The sequence below is a fragment of the Hermetia illucens genome, chromosome 2 (genome assembly GCF_905115235.1).
Source record: "Hermetia illucens chromosome 2, iHerIll2.2.curated.20191125, whole genome shotgun sequence".
In the NCBI taxonomy this organism is placed as follows: Eukaryota; Metazoa; Arthropoda; class Insecta; order Diptera; family Stratiomyidae; genus Hermetia; species Hermetia illucens.
The window spans coordinates 50,122,179-50,137,395 of record NC_051850.1 but is presented as its reverse complement, the minus strand read 5'-3'; the positions used below and the strand labels follow the sequence as shown (position 1 = coordinate 50,137,395).

Below are 15,217 nucleotides of genomic sequence, written 5' to 3'. Positions count from 1 at the left end.
TCGACTCCAAGCTAACAAGGAAGCACCATATTCAAGAACAATATCAGTGTTGAGATAGATAAGACGTGGGGACTTTCACCGCAACGGATTCATTGGATGTATACATCCATAATAAAACCCATTTTGATGCATGCGTGCATCGTCTGGTGTCCGAGACTGAACTTTGCTAACAGCAGGAAGCTGCTAATGCAAATTCAGAGGCTTGGTTGCCTAAGTATTACTGGAGCAATGAGCACTACGCCGACTGTAGTATCCGAAGCTATCCTAAATTTGTTCCTCATTTATTTCGAAGTGAAAAGGAAAGCAGCCAACGACGCATGCGTCCATCTGGAAATTAATTGACAAACAGCTTTGAAAAGAAACATTCTGTCGTAATCACCAAAATAGAAGAGTCGTCGTTAAATGGCCATGAGTCGTTTAGAGTTACAGACTTGATAATCTTCACCGATGGGTCAGCCATGGAAGACGGATCGAGCGCAAAGTTGTTCTAGGGGAATCAGATTATGGAACTAGCACGACTTCTCAAAAAAATGACGACCATATTCCACGTGGAGATATATGCCAATGGCACCAGAAGACAGAAGGGTCGCACCATTCGAATCTGTTCCGACAATCGCCAGTTTGCGTGGAGTCATCAGGTGCTGCTGGAATTTGGCAGACTGAACGGGGGTGGTCTAACAGACTGGCCCACCAAGGGTCTGGATCCACAATGGTGGGGCCAACCAATGTGAGGAGGAAATAGAGATGGCCCTGAACTCCATAGATCTCAGGCGAAGACACTTCGGTAAGGTTTTCTTCAATGAAGAATCTGCACACTCTCTGCCTCTAGAGAATGTTCTCAAATTTGTAAAAGCCTGCGAACGCCGTAGGCGGGGAGCCATTGAATAGGCGATTTACGGGGATAGTACAATGGGTCTAACCAAAGCCTGAGTGCTCTGAAGCTGCATTGGATTAAATTTCAGCTAATCTGCAATGAAACTCAAGATCAGTATTAATTTGAAAGGAGCCTGCGTCGATATAACATAAGCATTAAGCTTGTGCATATTTGCGAATCCGAGCCGTCTATATGTACTTACAGCCACGAGACAATAAATCTTACTAATTCTTTAAAATCGGCTGTAGAATGACAGTTATTCTAACCTTCGAGTGACAGTGGCGATCACTTCCCATATAGAAACACAGAAAGAACACTAATACGGAGCAATCTTATCTTGATCTCGGTGTTAAGATAGCTACATTTCCAGATTTTAGACAAGGTTCAAAGCAGTGCCGGAGTCGGCAGAAACCACGCTTCCTACATATACAAATAAGCCGAAGCTTCGATGTTCTGCCAATTAATAGAAATAGGACGAGCGCGATAACCTGTCAGATTGAGCACCTTGGTTTTGTTGGTGTTTATCTTGTCCAAATCTACTTGACTCTTTTTCCAAATGAACCGCCAAGGCTTATGGCCCGGTGAGAGAACAAACATATGTCATTAATGTAGTCGAGCTGTTTGAGGGAAAGATGTTATGGTCCATTGAATTCCTCCAGGTCTTCCGGGGAAGGCAGAATGAAGAACGTGAGCAATAATAAGGAGAAATAACGGTGACAAAATGCAATTCTGGCAGACTCCGCCTTGGAATTCGAATTTCTCTGATATTTTACCTCGGTGTAGCACATGACAGCAGCCTCGCAGAAATGAATATCAGTTACTCCGTGATATGAGACGCCCCACCATACCATGACAGAAGTCGAATGATGATGACGTTGGACTCGTGGAGTATTTTCTTTGACTTCATAAGAATTGTGAACACTAGTACTGATCATCATCGACCATTTTGTCGGTTGAATTTTCCCTCGATGATAAACATTTTTTCATCAGAAAATAGAATTTTCCGATATTTTTTACTGGGAAATCGTTGCAGAAGAGCAGCTCATCGAGTTCGCCGTATTTCCTTCAGTTTTACCGTTAACCTACGGCTAACGCACCGTAGGTACACACTGAGACCGAGATCTTCTCGTAAATACGACTCGTACTTCGAGTTGAAACGCCCATTTCCCGCCATGGAAAGCATTCTCGAAATCGAATAGGTGAAATGGAGATCGAAACCCCTCGCACTATTTCAATATGATCCGCAGGGTGTTAATATGGTCAAGGCAAGAGGATCCAGGGAGAAAATCAACGTGGTCTGTTTTTCAAACTTTCGAGACGTAGATACGAGATACTCCTCCAATTATCGCGCACAAGACGGGTGCCTTTGTTTGGAATCTTAACGATCATCCCCTTCTTCCACTCTATGGGAAAGACCTCGGATTCCCAAGATTTCCGTACGAGTGGAAGTAGTAGATCTGCAGTAACTGCAGGTGCTGCGACCGTATGTTACGGTCACTAGCCATTTCATCCACAAGAGTATTCTCACCGAATATGATATAGTTAAGGACCGTGGAGAAATGTTTTTTCCACCGCGTCTGATGAGTTGCCTCTGCCCTCGTACGAAACCGTAGACGTCTTCGTCCCCCTTTTGATTTTCTGTCTGCCATGGCGCACACTACCCTGAACTTCCCAAGATTTCTTCGGTATCGGACTTCGAGTACGGCACACCCGCCATCACACGCACCGGTCAATAGAGCCTTCAACCTCTTTCGTTCATCGATCCGCTTCCACGATTCAGCAGTCAGGGCCCGCGTGGAACCGGAGAAAATACCCTTTTTTGGGGGTACTCAGTATATCTGCGGTCCGATTAGTAAGATTGCCCCACAACTGTAGACCGACAGCTGGGTCATACAGGCGGTCGATGCTAAATTTGGCGGGTCTCAACCCTGCGAGAGGTGGCGGAAACAAAACGCAAACATAAGCGACCGTCAGATGTTGATCCCTGTCGATGGCAGATGTCAGCATCTTTTTTGTTACGCACATTCAGGAGCTAACTCCCTAATCTACTGCTGATCGCAAAGTGGTGTGGTGTCAGTCAGTTGAAACCCAACTGACCTTGAGGCGATGGAAGCTGTAGAAATCCATAAACCTGCTACCATTATCGTTACCGGGTACTATACTTTCAATTCTACCGTCATTTCCAAACCGAGAATCAAAATAATATATCAAAGCCTTACAACCTGGTTACCGACAGCAATTCTAATTAATGTAAAAATGGGTCATTCTGTTAAGAAATGTTCGTTATAAAATGAGCACACATTCTAATGTGGTCTGCTACACAATCAATAGCGATAAAGTTCGGACTGATGTAAATATTTACATCATTGTTAACAATTAAATATTTGGAACAGATTCCAAGAAAGTTTGGAAAGTGTTTCTGAGACATTTCTCTCAAATCAGCCATAGCAAGTTGAGCTCGGTCACGACTGCTGATGTAAGTAAGCTCCCACATTGCAATTACTATTTTCTACTTTGAAATTACACGTTAGGAAGATTCTCAAGAGCGTATCTCAAGCAAATCGTTAGATTTCGTCATTTTCATTTCAGATAAGCTCAAGGCCACGACTGTGCTCCGGCTTCGAACGCAATTCTGGGCAGCATTGCAAGCTTTCGCACGAACTGATCAAATTACAAAATTGACCCGTTCCCGCAGGCAGCTTCGTCTCCAGGATGCAGAGACAAATGGTTGAGTAAACATCTTCCCACACCTATCCAGCACCGCAGAGTTCATCTAATTGAAGCCGAACAGTATGCCCCGCGTTCGAATGGGCCACCACCGTAACGAGGCTGGCTGCAGGCTGCCTGTCTTCTGTCTGCACAGCTCCACACCTCACCGTTCCGTTCTTGCAGCCCAATAAAAACGAGTTTTCGCGAACGAGCTGATTATAATAATTTCCCATAAGTTCTGCGCTGCGAAGACGTCGTAAATGGAATCAGCTGAGCAAAGCGGAATGATTCGCTCGAAATCAAAACAAAAGCGATCTGGGGCTGGCTATCGAACGTGAATGAACGACGGAGCTGGCAGGTTGAGGTAAAACTCCCGTGCGATGTTACACAAGGTCGCAAGCGGAATTATGTCGAGTCGATTCAATGGCACATGTTTGGACAAGTGTTCCTCACTCAAAGGCTTGGGGTATGGAGGAAAGCGTCCAGTGAATGAAGATACGAAGTGTATTGATTAGTTTATATGGTGCCCTCATTGCACGCTCCGTCTGTATAAACAAAGCGAGCGCTGGGCCAGGGGCTGGCCGAATTACCTTGCGGTGTCTGCCTTTGAACACGACCGCGAACGCTCCATGTCCGATGAGATCCTTGTTATTATACTCGTAGTCGCCCACGATTTCCATGTTGCATCCGGATTACAAGTGCGGGTGGCCTCGCGACTCGTTACAAAACGGCACCAGCGTGCGAAACCTGGCAGGAACGCGTAGAGCGATTTTGAACGCTCCGAGGGCGGAAAATTAAGTCACCGACACTAAAGCTCGTTTCCCCCCGGGATAAATCACTATTTCTCATAGACTGCACTGAATTCCACTTTTGTTTCCACTACGCTACGCGAACTTCACTGAAACTGCGACTTTGCCGTTTTCTAATGCCTCCTCCCGACGAGACGATTTCTGACGATACACACCGTGAAAGAAAAGTTCAACTATTTTGACATTTCTCGCCTGTGCGCCGCACACAAGACCCAGACGTCAACGTAAGGCAACGGACACCATCCAGCCGAGCACGACCAAGTACCTCCGCCGCGTTGCGCGTGTTACCGCACACAATCAGAAATCCATCAAAACACGCACACACACTCGCCGCGTTTGCTCCCCTTGAACGTGTGGAAATAGACGCAATATACAAAGAATATTATGAATCGATTTTGTTGTTTTCCTTGCCGACACTCGAACTCAATGCGGAAAAGTAATTCGCGACTTGACACTTAACTATTCTGATATTGACAACGCTCGTTTCGAAGGACTAGGAACGGCACTCGATTTGGGTCGCTATGGGCGTAACGATTTGCAAATGTTGCATATTAATCCTGACGGGGGAACACAGCACTTTCTCTTGGTCGCGCACGGACTACAGTGTTTGTGCATTTGAAATTAATGGCACAGAAAAAAGTCTGAAAAATTCAAAGCAGCGAATACATGCACAGTGAGGGACATGCGAAATGTCAAATGTGAGGAGGATTGCTTCCCTGATATTGGCTGCAATGGGAGGAGGGGTTTTTAGCAAGAGTGTACAAATTTTTCTGACATTCCAGACATATTTTGATTATTTTAATGATTGTAGTGAGGGTCCAAGTTATCTTAATATTCAGACAAGTAAATCTAATATTAATGTGACACTTTCATCTAACGAATGTTTTTATGACGTCTATTGGCTGAGTCTTTCATTTCCACCTCATGGTGGATAACTCCACATTCAACAAGAGCAAACAATAACCTCAAAGTCGCTGTCAAAATAATAACAAACCTCGCGGGACGGGCTAGTTTGGCTCGATCTTTTCCTTTTTAACAATAGTTTACAAGCATAAAGCGGCGCATTTGCTTCCGGTCATGTCTCAGTCCTTGTTAAAACGAAGTATCGCGCTTGTCGAAGAAGATCTCTCAGACACAAAAAGAAAGAAAAACGCGTTCTCTGCGCCGTCACATTCCTCCAAGCGAACCAATGGTTCGTTGTTCGATTTAATGCCAGAACAGCAGAAATTAATTGGAAAGTACAAAAATCGCCGCGGGAATGAAGTTCGCTACGAGAAAATACAACATTCAGAGAAGCTGACTGTGGACGACCTACGGAAAATGTCTGAACAACGCAAGTCGAAAGTTGAGGAGAATCTACAGAAGCTGCTCAGGCTAGGATCCAAGAAAATGGACTCGAAGATCACAGATAAGCTGATGGGCCATGTCAAGAGGAAACAGCTGAGAAATGAGGAAGAGGAGCAGCCAAAGGAGGAAGTGTCGATATTCACTGAGGAGGACTTTAAAGCTTTTGAGAGAGAATATTTTGCTAGTTAGATTGTGGAAGTCAATGTGCATCTTATTTTTAGGATTTTTAAGGGATGAATATATTTTTTTTAAAACTAATTTTATGCTTTTTAATAGATAATCCTCTGATGATTCTACAAATGTAGTGTTATTCGAATGTGCGTTTTCGGGCATCTTCGACTTTTCTGTTCCATCTAAGTCATTTTCGCTTATCAGTTCAATCTCAGGCAGGGTCTGCCTCATCTTCTTTTTCGATTATAGATATTGACCTTATAGGCTTTCCGGGCTGGATCATCCTCATCCATACGGATTAAGTGACTCGCCTACCGTAACCTATTGAGCCATCCACAATCTGACGGTCATGGCATCGCTCATAGACTTCGTCATTTTGTAGGCTACGGAATTGTCCATCCTCATGTAGGGGGCCAACAATTCTTCGGAGGATTCTTCTCTCGAACGCGGCCAAGAGTTTCCAATTTTCCTTGCCAAGAACCCACATCTCCAAGGAGTACATGAGGATTGGCCAGATCATTGTCTTGTACAGTAAGGGCTTTGACCCTATGATGAGAGTTTCGAGCGGAACAACAACAGCCAACAAGCGTGCGCGGATTTCATCGTCGTAGCTGTTATCGGTTGTGATTTTCAACCCTAGATAGGAGAAATTATCAACGATCACAAAGTTGAAGTCTTCTATCTTTATTTTTCCCGTTTGACCAGTGTGGTTGGATGTCGTTGGTTGGTTGGTTTTTGGTGCTGACGTTGCCACCATATATTTTGTCTTGCCTTCATTGATGTGCAGCCCAAGATCTCGCGCCGCCTACTCGATCTAGATGAAAGCAGCTTGTACGTCTCGGGTCGTTCTTCCCATGATGTCGATATCGTCAGCGTAGGGCAGTAGTTGGGTGGACTTAAAGACGATCGTACCCCTCGCATTTACCTTAGCATCACTGATCACTAGAGCCTGGTTAAAAAGGACGCATGATAGGGCATCCCCTTGTCTTAGATTGTTGTTGATGTTGAATGGTCTCGAGAGTAATCCTGCTGCTTTTATCTGGCTTCGCACATTGGTAAGGGTCAGCCTAGTCAGTCTTGTTAATTTCGTCGGGATACCCAAATCTGTACGGTTTTACTCTGGCTTGCTATCATAGGCGGCTTTAAAGTCGATGAAAAGATGGTGCAGCTGACGTTCATATTCCAACAGTTTCTCAGAGAGAAAATCTGATCAATTGCTGATTAGCTTGGAGTGAAACCTCTTTGGTATGGGCCAATGATGTTCTGAGCGTATGGCGTTATCCGACCTAGCATGATAGTGGAGAATATCTTATAGATGGAATTCAGTAACGTGTGTTTTTATGTATGGGAAAGATAAAGTCTCGTTCCCAATTGTCAGGCATTGATTCGCTGTCCCACACCTTGAGCATCAGTTGATGAACTGCTTGGTATAGTTGGTCGCCTCCATATTTAACTAATTCGGCTGTAATTCCATCGGCTCATGGTGACTTATGGTTTTTAAGCCAGTGAATTGCACGGACTGTTTCTTCTATGCTGGTGGTGCGTTTCTAGCTTACTTTTGTGCGTCGTCTTCAGTTGGCGGAACCTCCAACTCCGCCGATATTTTGGTTGTTGAGCATTTCATCTAAATATTCAACCCATCGCTCCAATATACCCATTCTGTCGGAAATCATATTTTCTTCTTTGTCTCGGCAGGATGGACATCGAGGTGTATAAAGTTTCATCCTGCTGACTTGTTGGTAAACTTCCGCGCCTTGTGCGGTTGCTCCCTGTACTTTTCGAGTTCACAGACCTATTTGTTCTTCCAAGCTTCCTTTTTCTGTCTGTTAAGTCGCTTCTCTGCTCGACGGAGTTCTTGGTAGGTCTCTGCGCGTGACCGCTTTCTTTGAGAATGCAACATTAGTCGGTATACAGCATTCTTCCGTTCCGTTTCTAGCTTACTTTTACCGTCGAACCAGCCGTTCCGACTTCTTTTGTGACTGGAGCAAAGTATGTTTGTGGCCGTATCAATGATACCGCTCTTCAATGGGTTGTGCAGATCATTTGTTGATGCTTTGTCTTCAGGACCACTGTTAGCTGCGGAAATTGCGACATCTATTTACCCCTTATAGGTGTTATGAATGGGTTCAGTATTGACTTTCACCTGATTGTCAGAGGGCATTGTAGGCGGTGTTGTTTTTCGAGGAGCACTATGCAAAAGAGATAGCGATCCGAGTCTAAATTGCCTCCCCCCCATATTTGTTCTGATATTCATCAGGGCTGAGAGGTTGCGGCGTTCAATCAGCACGTGGTCAATTTAATTGAGAGTGGTTCCGTCTGAAGAGGCCTACGTATGTTTTTGGACCACTTTCCGCACAAAACAGGTACTTCCAACAACCATTTCATGGGATACTGCTAACTGAATAATCCGCAGTTTGTTATTATTGGTATCCTTATGTAAGCTATGGGAGCCGACGTATCGTCTGGAATACGGGCTCCGTCCCTACTTGACTGTTGAAATCTCAAGTGTGATTTTGATATCATACTTGGGACAGGTCATTGAGGGTCCGTTCACTGCCTCGTAGCAGGTATCGTTCTCCGACTCTGCAGTCTCCTCTGTAGGGGCGTGAACGTTTATGAGGGTTATATTTCTAAATTTGCCTCGCAAGCGCGAAACCGGTCCCTGTCCAGCGCATCTCGTGCAACGCTGTTACATCCGGGGGGCGCACGTTCACTAAGAAAATGCGCAAATCGTTATTCTGAAATGTCAAAAGGGAGGCAAATGAGGGAAAGAAGACAAAAAAGCAAATTATAAAGAAATACTGGGAGCTTATGTTTCAATGTACACGGAAAAAATTGTTCGTGAAAGACGTATGGAGCCATTGACACCTTGCCGAATGGATTGTGCTAAAAGAATTAACAATGAAGACAGAGAGGTATGTTTCAAAAAATATTGGGGGTTGGGAAACCGCAATAGGAGAGCACCGTATGTAGCCTCATTTATTATTTTTAAGAACAAAAAAAAAACACACAAATGTTAAATTCCACCATTTCGAGGTCCTGTGTTTGTTTATACAATTTAATTATCCAAAATAACCACGTCCCAATTTGTAAAAATTGATTCATAAAAACCTTAGAAGAAACCAAAGGGTTTGTTGAACTTGTTATGCAAAAAAAGAAATTATCATCATCTGGAATAATTTCTACAGATCAACGAGGTCTTGCCCCCCCCCCCCCCCCCCCCCGAAAATAAGGGTACTGAATATGAACTAGAAGAGATTAGAAATCATAGTAATTTTTTCCCGGCGTATCATTATTGTAGACTACAAACTTCAAAAAGTTTTTATCTTCTGATTCACAAATCACAAATGCATCAATGTATAAAGAAACTAGTTTGAATCCAGTTTCCCTTACATTTTATTCTCAATGCTTTCACAAAATGAGGTTAAGTTTCAAAAAACATCTGCCACAAATGTGATATCCTTCAGATGAAAATTATTTCCTCCTCAGGCAATGAAAAATAGATTTAATCGCTGAAAAGGGATGTTCATCAAGCACTGGCTGAGATGGCATATTCATCTAAAAGATCTGATAAATTGTGCGCAAAAGACTATCTAAAAAAATGTTATATGCTTTTGATCTTCAACAGTATCTTCCAACACCTTATTTGCAAACATCGGTATCCTTTTATGAAAGGCAATAATTTGACGGTACATGATCTTGGAATTGATAAGGCAGTATGCTACATGTGGGATGAGTCGATTTCAGGAAGAGGCGCTAACTAAATTGCTTCTTGCCTTTATTAGCATTTACTAAGTTAAGATAAAAAAGACGGATGCGGAGGTGAAAATGAAAATAGTATACTGTCATTGATGTTTTTGTATTTTATGCAAAACAATGATAGTTTAAAAATAATAAACCATACATTTTTAGTAAGTGGTCATAGTCACATGGAATGGACAGTGACAGTGACCATGCCATAGTAGAAAAAAAAGGAAACCAGGAGAATGAAAATCAATCATCTAAACGATTGGATACAATTAGTTAGAATGGCAAGGACTGAACATCGTTTCACTGCCGAAAAGATGGAAATGGACAATGTTTATGACTTTGCTTTCCTAGGTAAGAAAGGAGGTCCATTCTATGTGAAAAAAGTTGACCTAACCGGGAAAAAATATTTATGGATGCCAATTCAATGGCTCCAATACAGGAACGGTGAGGTCAAAATGCATTTCAAAACTACATTAGAGGAAAATACAAATTTTTGGCAAAGTGTTAATTTAAAGCTCATTGGACCAGTAACAATAAGTCAGGAAAAGAAAAAAGACATTCTGCATTTGCTTCCACTCATTGACTCTGCCTTTCATGACTTTTCTAAAAATTTAAAAACGAATAATTTGGAGCCACTAGATCTTGACCTAGTTGAAATTAATCCAGATGAAGAAGATTAATATTTTTATTTAAGCACTAACATTATTTTTTTTATATGACTCAAAAAGTTCTGTTAATTTTAGATTAATTACATTTAATATTTTTATTTTTTTTATATTTTTCCTGATGTTCTAAGTTTTACTTTCATAGTTTGAATAAATATATACAACTTCTGTACTTTCATAAGAATATACGATTTATATACACTTGGTCTTATAAAAGCGTATTTTTTCATTAACTCTTCTCATGTACACACTGTGAATAACTAGGTAAGTGTGAGGTGAGAAATTAGATAAGTCAAGTTGTGGCCGAAATATAATAATTTTGATATAATTTCCTTTCATAAATAAAATAGTATTACAAAAAACAACACATTATGATCAACAACAAAGTCTGGGACTCAAATGTACGATTTTGGAGAACAGTGTAGACTTTAAAAGTGCTCTCCTGAAAAGTGAGCATTTTCGACTTACCAACTTCTTCCCTATCACCACGGATAGATGGGCCGGTATGGCGGTTAAAAATTGCAACACTGCTTTGCCTTCGTGGATCTGCACGAAACTAAGAAGATTCTGATTACATAGAGTTGCCGAGGAACTTCGCTATTTTTCTTGTGTTCTTCGAAAAATCCCTTGAAAACCAATCGCAGCCACGAGACCGTTTATAGAATGATGTACCGGTCTGAATTCACCCCCCCCCCCCCCCCACCGGAGCACCTTACAAACACCCACATGCAAGGGACGTGCCTGCTCTGTTGTAAAAATAAGAGTGCAGCGAGTCAATTCGGTGGTGATGTTGTACTGCAACTCAAACTTGCACTCATCCCTAGTGTTATGAGGCGGGTTCATCTTCTCCACGGCAGAATTTAGGTTGCGCATTCGGAATGAGAACCTAGTAGTAGGTGACGGTCCCTGGACCAGTGAAGGAATACAGGAAGGAACATGTTTAAAGCGTTTATTTTTCCCCCGAGAGATGCGATTTCAGCAGCAGCTTTGCACGTTGCCGGAATTCAGGCAGCAGAGCGTCCTTCAAATCATTAAGTCGAGCACAGGTATCTTGCAGCATTTCTCGGTAGTCATAGAAATCTGTCTTGGTGACAGTTTGGTTATTGTGGTCACCGGTATGCGACTCGTGATGACTTAATTATTTTTATTTTATTGAATTTCCTTCCTTTTTTATAATCACCTGGTCATTCTTTTTGCTAAACTTTCATACAATTTTCTAATATATTTTCTCGAAATTTAGCTCCGTCGTCATCCATGTAGTGATAACGGCCTTTCTTAATTAATTTGCGTCTTGAAATTGTTTCGATTCAACGTAAACAATTCGGGCCAGCTGACCCCAACAACTTTCAATTATATTTAGTTCTGGAGGTCCTGTTGGACAATTGTGAACGTCAATTTGTTACTGCCATAAATACTCCTTATTAATTTTTGCAGTGTGAAATCCAGCATTATCTTGCTTGAAAATTAATGGTTGATCCCGTTTTTCTGCCAAATTATCATTAAACTCCTCATGAAGAATTTTCACATATCGAGAGTTTTTTTTTTTGTTTAAAAACCGAATATTTGATCCTTGTATCCTCCAGTAGCGATTACACTTCCGCCACCATATTGTCTATTATTCAAAAATCTCGTTCCTTTGTTTAGATCCTGAAAATAATAACTGAAATCACCTGGTCCGTCATGACTAAATTTTTTTTAAGTAAGTAGTAAACAGCAAAAGCAGTTCCGAACATTTTGTGCTCTTCCATTCAAGTTTCTTGTGGTATTTTCAGCATATCTTAGTATGTAGACAAACTTGTAATGATATTTCCGTAGAGGTTGCGGAATAGCATTTGTGGTAGGCAGTTCGAAGGCCTGTAGTTGTATTTCACAATAAAAGCTAGAAAAAAGCAAGTTGATTTAACACCAACGCTATACAGTGCCCTATTTTCAACAACCTCCTCTCCAACCGTCCTTTAAAAAACAAAAAAAAACAATACAGAAGACTGTAGACCAGCATTCTTGAATGAACCATTGATTCGGAACATTTGGCGAAAAATGAAAAGCTTCGTTGGTTCGAAAATCACAAATGAGACATCGCTTATTAAGTGACATTCTCTAATTCCTCAAAAAGCCCAAAGTCTGGTAAAGATTTTCAGCCCATAGGACATGGCAGTTAGCCTCAAACCAAGCTATAAGAATAGTCTCGTGAAAAGACTCAACACACCCAAAATGACCAAGCGAACTGTCGGTAGACGTCAAAAGGTTAGGTTCCCGAAATGCTAGCAACCATGTGCAGAGGGCCCCAGGAGGCAGGCAGGAGTAATATGCCGTCAATGAATATACCAATGGATTACTATGTTCTTCCTCGAAATCAGCCTCTGAGACCAACTTCGCTTGCTTCTAAACGACTGATACACCAATATTAACTTCTTCGTGATCATCGGCATCCCATGCTATACTTAAAGCGGATTTCTTGATGGCGCATGGTCCTCTGGTTAACGTCAAAAAGGGTTAATCGACTCACCCACTGATCTGTTGAAGTGGTCATCCTAGTTGCAGGAATGCTCCACTAAATTTCCATCTTCCTGGACTTATTCGATAGCGAAAAGCTGGTCCAACATTAATCAAAACTCTTCAATGAAGACAGGAATGTGTTCGGGAACAAAATCAACTCTGACCATATACCAAAACTACCGGAAAACCTCTTGTTCTTCGGTCTTGAAATACCTACGAAGGCTAGCCAGAAACAAATTTACAGCTACAAAACCGATTTCTTCGATGATCGTTTAGTCCGTGTCTAACCAGTGGACAAGCTCTTTAAACATGATGGGCAATAAGGATAGCTCCTGGCTATGGTTAAGGTTAAGGGTCTCATCTCCCCATATCAAAGACCTGCTATAAGAGAGCCACGTACATCGTTTTCTATCTGGTTCTGAAGAGGACATCGAACAGAAAAAGTAAAAGCGCATTTCAGGCATTTCATATTCAAATCTAAATGCAGCACATATGACGGAATATTCCGGATTCGTTTATGTATCGCACGATTTCCGTTAGTGGATGTGATGCTACCCGCTCCAACTGAAGCACATCGCACATTTCCTGCTTTTGGACAGGATAAATTTTGTTTGGTTTTGACAAGGAAAAGTTTGGTGTGTCTAGCAGCATTTCGGCTCTACCGTCTGCCATTATGGGAAACTTGTTTTTGATAGCAGCATTAGCCATTGCTACAGACACTTAAATGGGCGGCCGACACTGACATGGGGGAAAATGAACCCTCTTTTGCTAAGGCTTCCAATATTTTATTTCTCTTTACACCACAGTGATCAGGTAGCCAGAATAGTTCCACCGTATTGAATCTAGAAATAGAGTTCAATCGGTTTTTATATTCCTCAACGATTTTTGAAGTGATCAAAGGACTGCTCAACTTTTTTTTTCGCGAAGTGGAATTCATCGTCTGAGATTTTCAACTCCTGCAGCATTTTACTGTTATGTGTGTCGTTTTGTCTGATTTGTTTTTAGTAAGAAAAACCGAAAAGAAAAGACTAAATTTTCCTTAAATGCCGAATAAGAATTTTTATTTTCCAAATACCGATATTTTGAGGACCAGTTGTCCTCTTCCTCAGTTATTTAGAATAAAACTTACTAAGGAAGAGGACAACTATTCGACATTTCAGACAGACTAAGCCTGTTCTTTTTGGATTTTCCTGCAGCGTATTCGTATTGCGCATGAAAAATGTATTTGTCGCCCCGCAGGAATTGCAATTACGAAATCAATTGTCAGATAAATTCTCAATGCGTTACTTGGCGTACAACGTATTTTGTGCTCTAAAAGATTTGTCTGGCGAATTTTGTAACAATGCCTACTATATTCTCTTGGACCCTTGCGACCATTCCAGTTTTTCCTGTGCCCAGAAAAAAAGCAATGAAAGAAAAAATTGAGAAAAATGAAAAAGCTGACAATGCGCTGATTTTAATGACTCTTTGTAAATGCGCGACTTTTCTTCATTCTACGGCATTGCTCCTCTCATCATCCCGTTGTGTAAGGGATACTTTGGCAAAATAGGCAAGACGATCTGGAATATGACAATTAGGAATATTGTACTATGAATCACCAGGCCAGCGCAGGAAAAATGTAAGTTGACAAAGGTGAAGAACCAGTAAAACTGACGAACAAACTGATCAAGGAATTAATGACTCACATTAAAAGGGCTCGAAGACGGTTTGTAATTTATCAGACGTTGCCTTGGGAGCAGTTCGACCGAAGAGGTTCGCAGATGTTATATGCATCTTCTTGTAATTCGCAAAGCACATTGCCCGAATAGCAAACATAGCTGAAGCAGTACGAGAACTTGAAAGTTATCGTTAGCCAAATAGGTGCAAAGCGCTATAAGACCATTTTATGAGGCTCTCAGCAATGATAAATTTCTACAAAGATGTACTAGCGCGGAATAATAATTAGAATTTTGAAGCTTATGTGGAAATTGGCGCCAAAGCATATGCCTTGCGGCTTGAAACTGTGGAAGTGCAGGGACGTGAATTTCGAAAATGAAAAATCGAGCAGAATTAACCGAAATTCCTAGCCAACGAATTCTACGATGAATAGTAGGGAATCATTTATGGCTCTGGTTCCGTTGATTAGAGGTAAGTTATAAAAATATAACCGAAGTGTTAACACTTTGGTTATATTTTTACAAGGGGTGTAGATGGATGATACTAACGACCTGGTCCGTCGCGTATGACTACTATCGAGGAAAGATGCAGTTCTTTTGAAGCGATGAGCGATTTTTATGCAGGCGGACGGTTGATATTCTATAGTAGAAGGGCCTTGTTTGGATTTCAAGGTATTTCCACCTCATGTGCGGTGCTGAGTTGACTTAGGATTGAAAAGTTACAAACATACCAACGTTAAA

The 15,217-nt window shown here is 41.7% G+C and overlaps 2 protein-coding genes across 5 annotated transcripts in view; one reads left to right on the top strand and one right to left on the bottom strand.

Moving 5' to 3' along the window:
• Positions 1-5,093, bottom strand: part of LOC119649871 (serine/threonine-protein kinase unc-51) — a 94,143-nt gene extending 89,050 nt beyond the window's left edge. Inside the window, exon 1 of one of the 4 annotated variants that reach the window (XM_038052243.1) lies at positions 4,174-5,093. In XM_038052243.1, the coding sequence (XP_037908171.1) occupies positions 4,174-4,263 (90 nt within the window). In that variant the 5' untranslated portion in view covers positions 4,264-5,093. The remainder of the gene's footprint in view (positions 1-4,173) is intronic. The other 3 variants (XM_038052244.1, XM_038052245.1, XM_038052246.1) reach the window with 3 other exon arrangements.
• Positions 5,094-5,321: 228 nt separating this feature from the next.
• On the top strand, positions 5,322-5,997 carry LOC119649873 (active regulator of SIRT1-like). The gene has a single exon (XM_038052249.1). The coding sequence runs from the start codon at positions 5,470-5,472 to the stop codon at positions 5,926-5,928; it is 459 nt and encodes a 152-aa protein (XP_037908177.1). The 5' UTR covers positions 5,322-5,469; the 3' UTR covers positions 5,929-5,997.
• Positions 5,998-15,217: the final 9,220 nt, after the last annotated feature.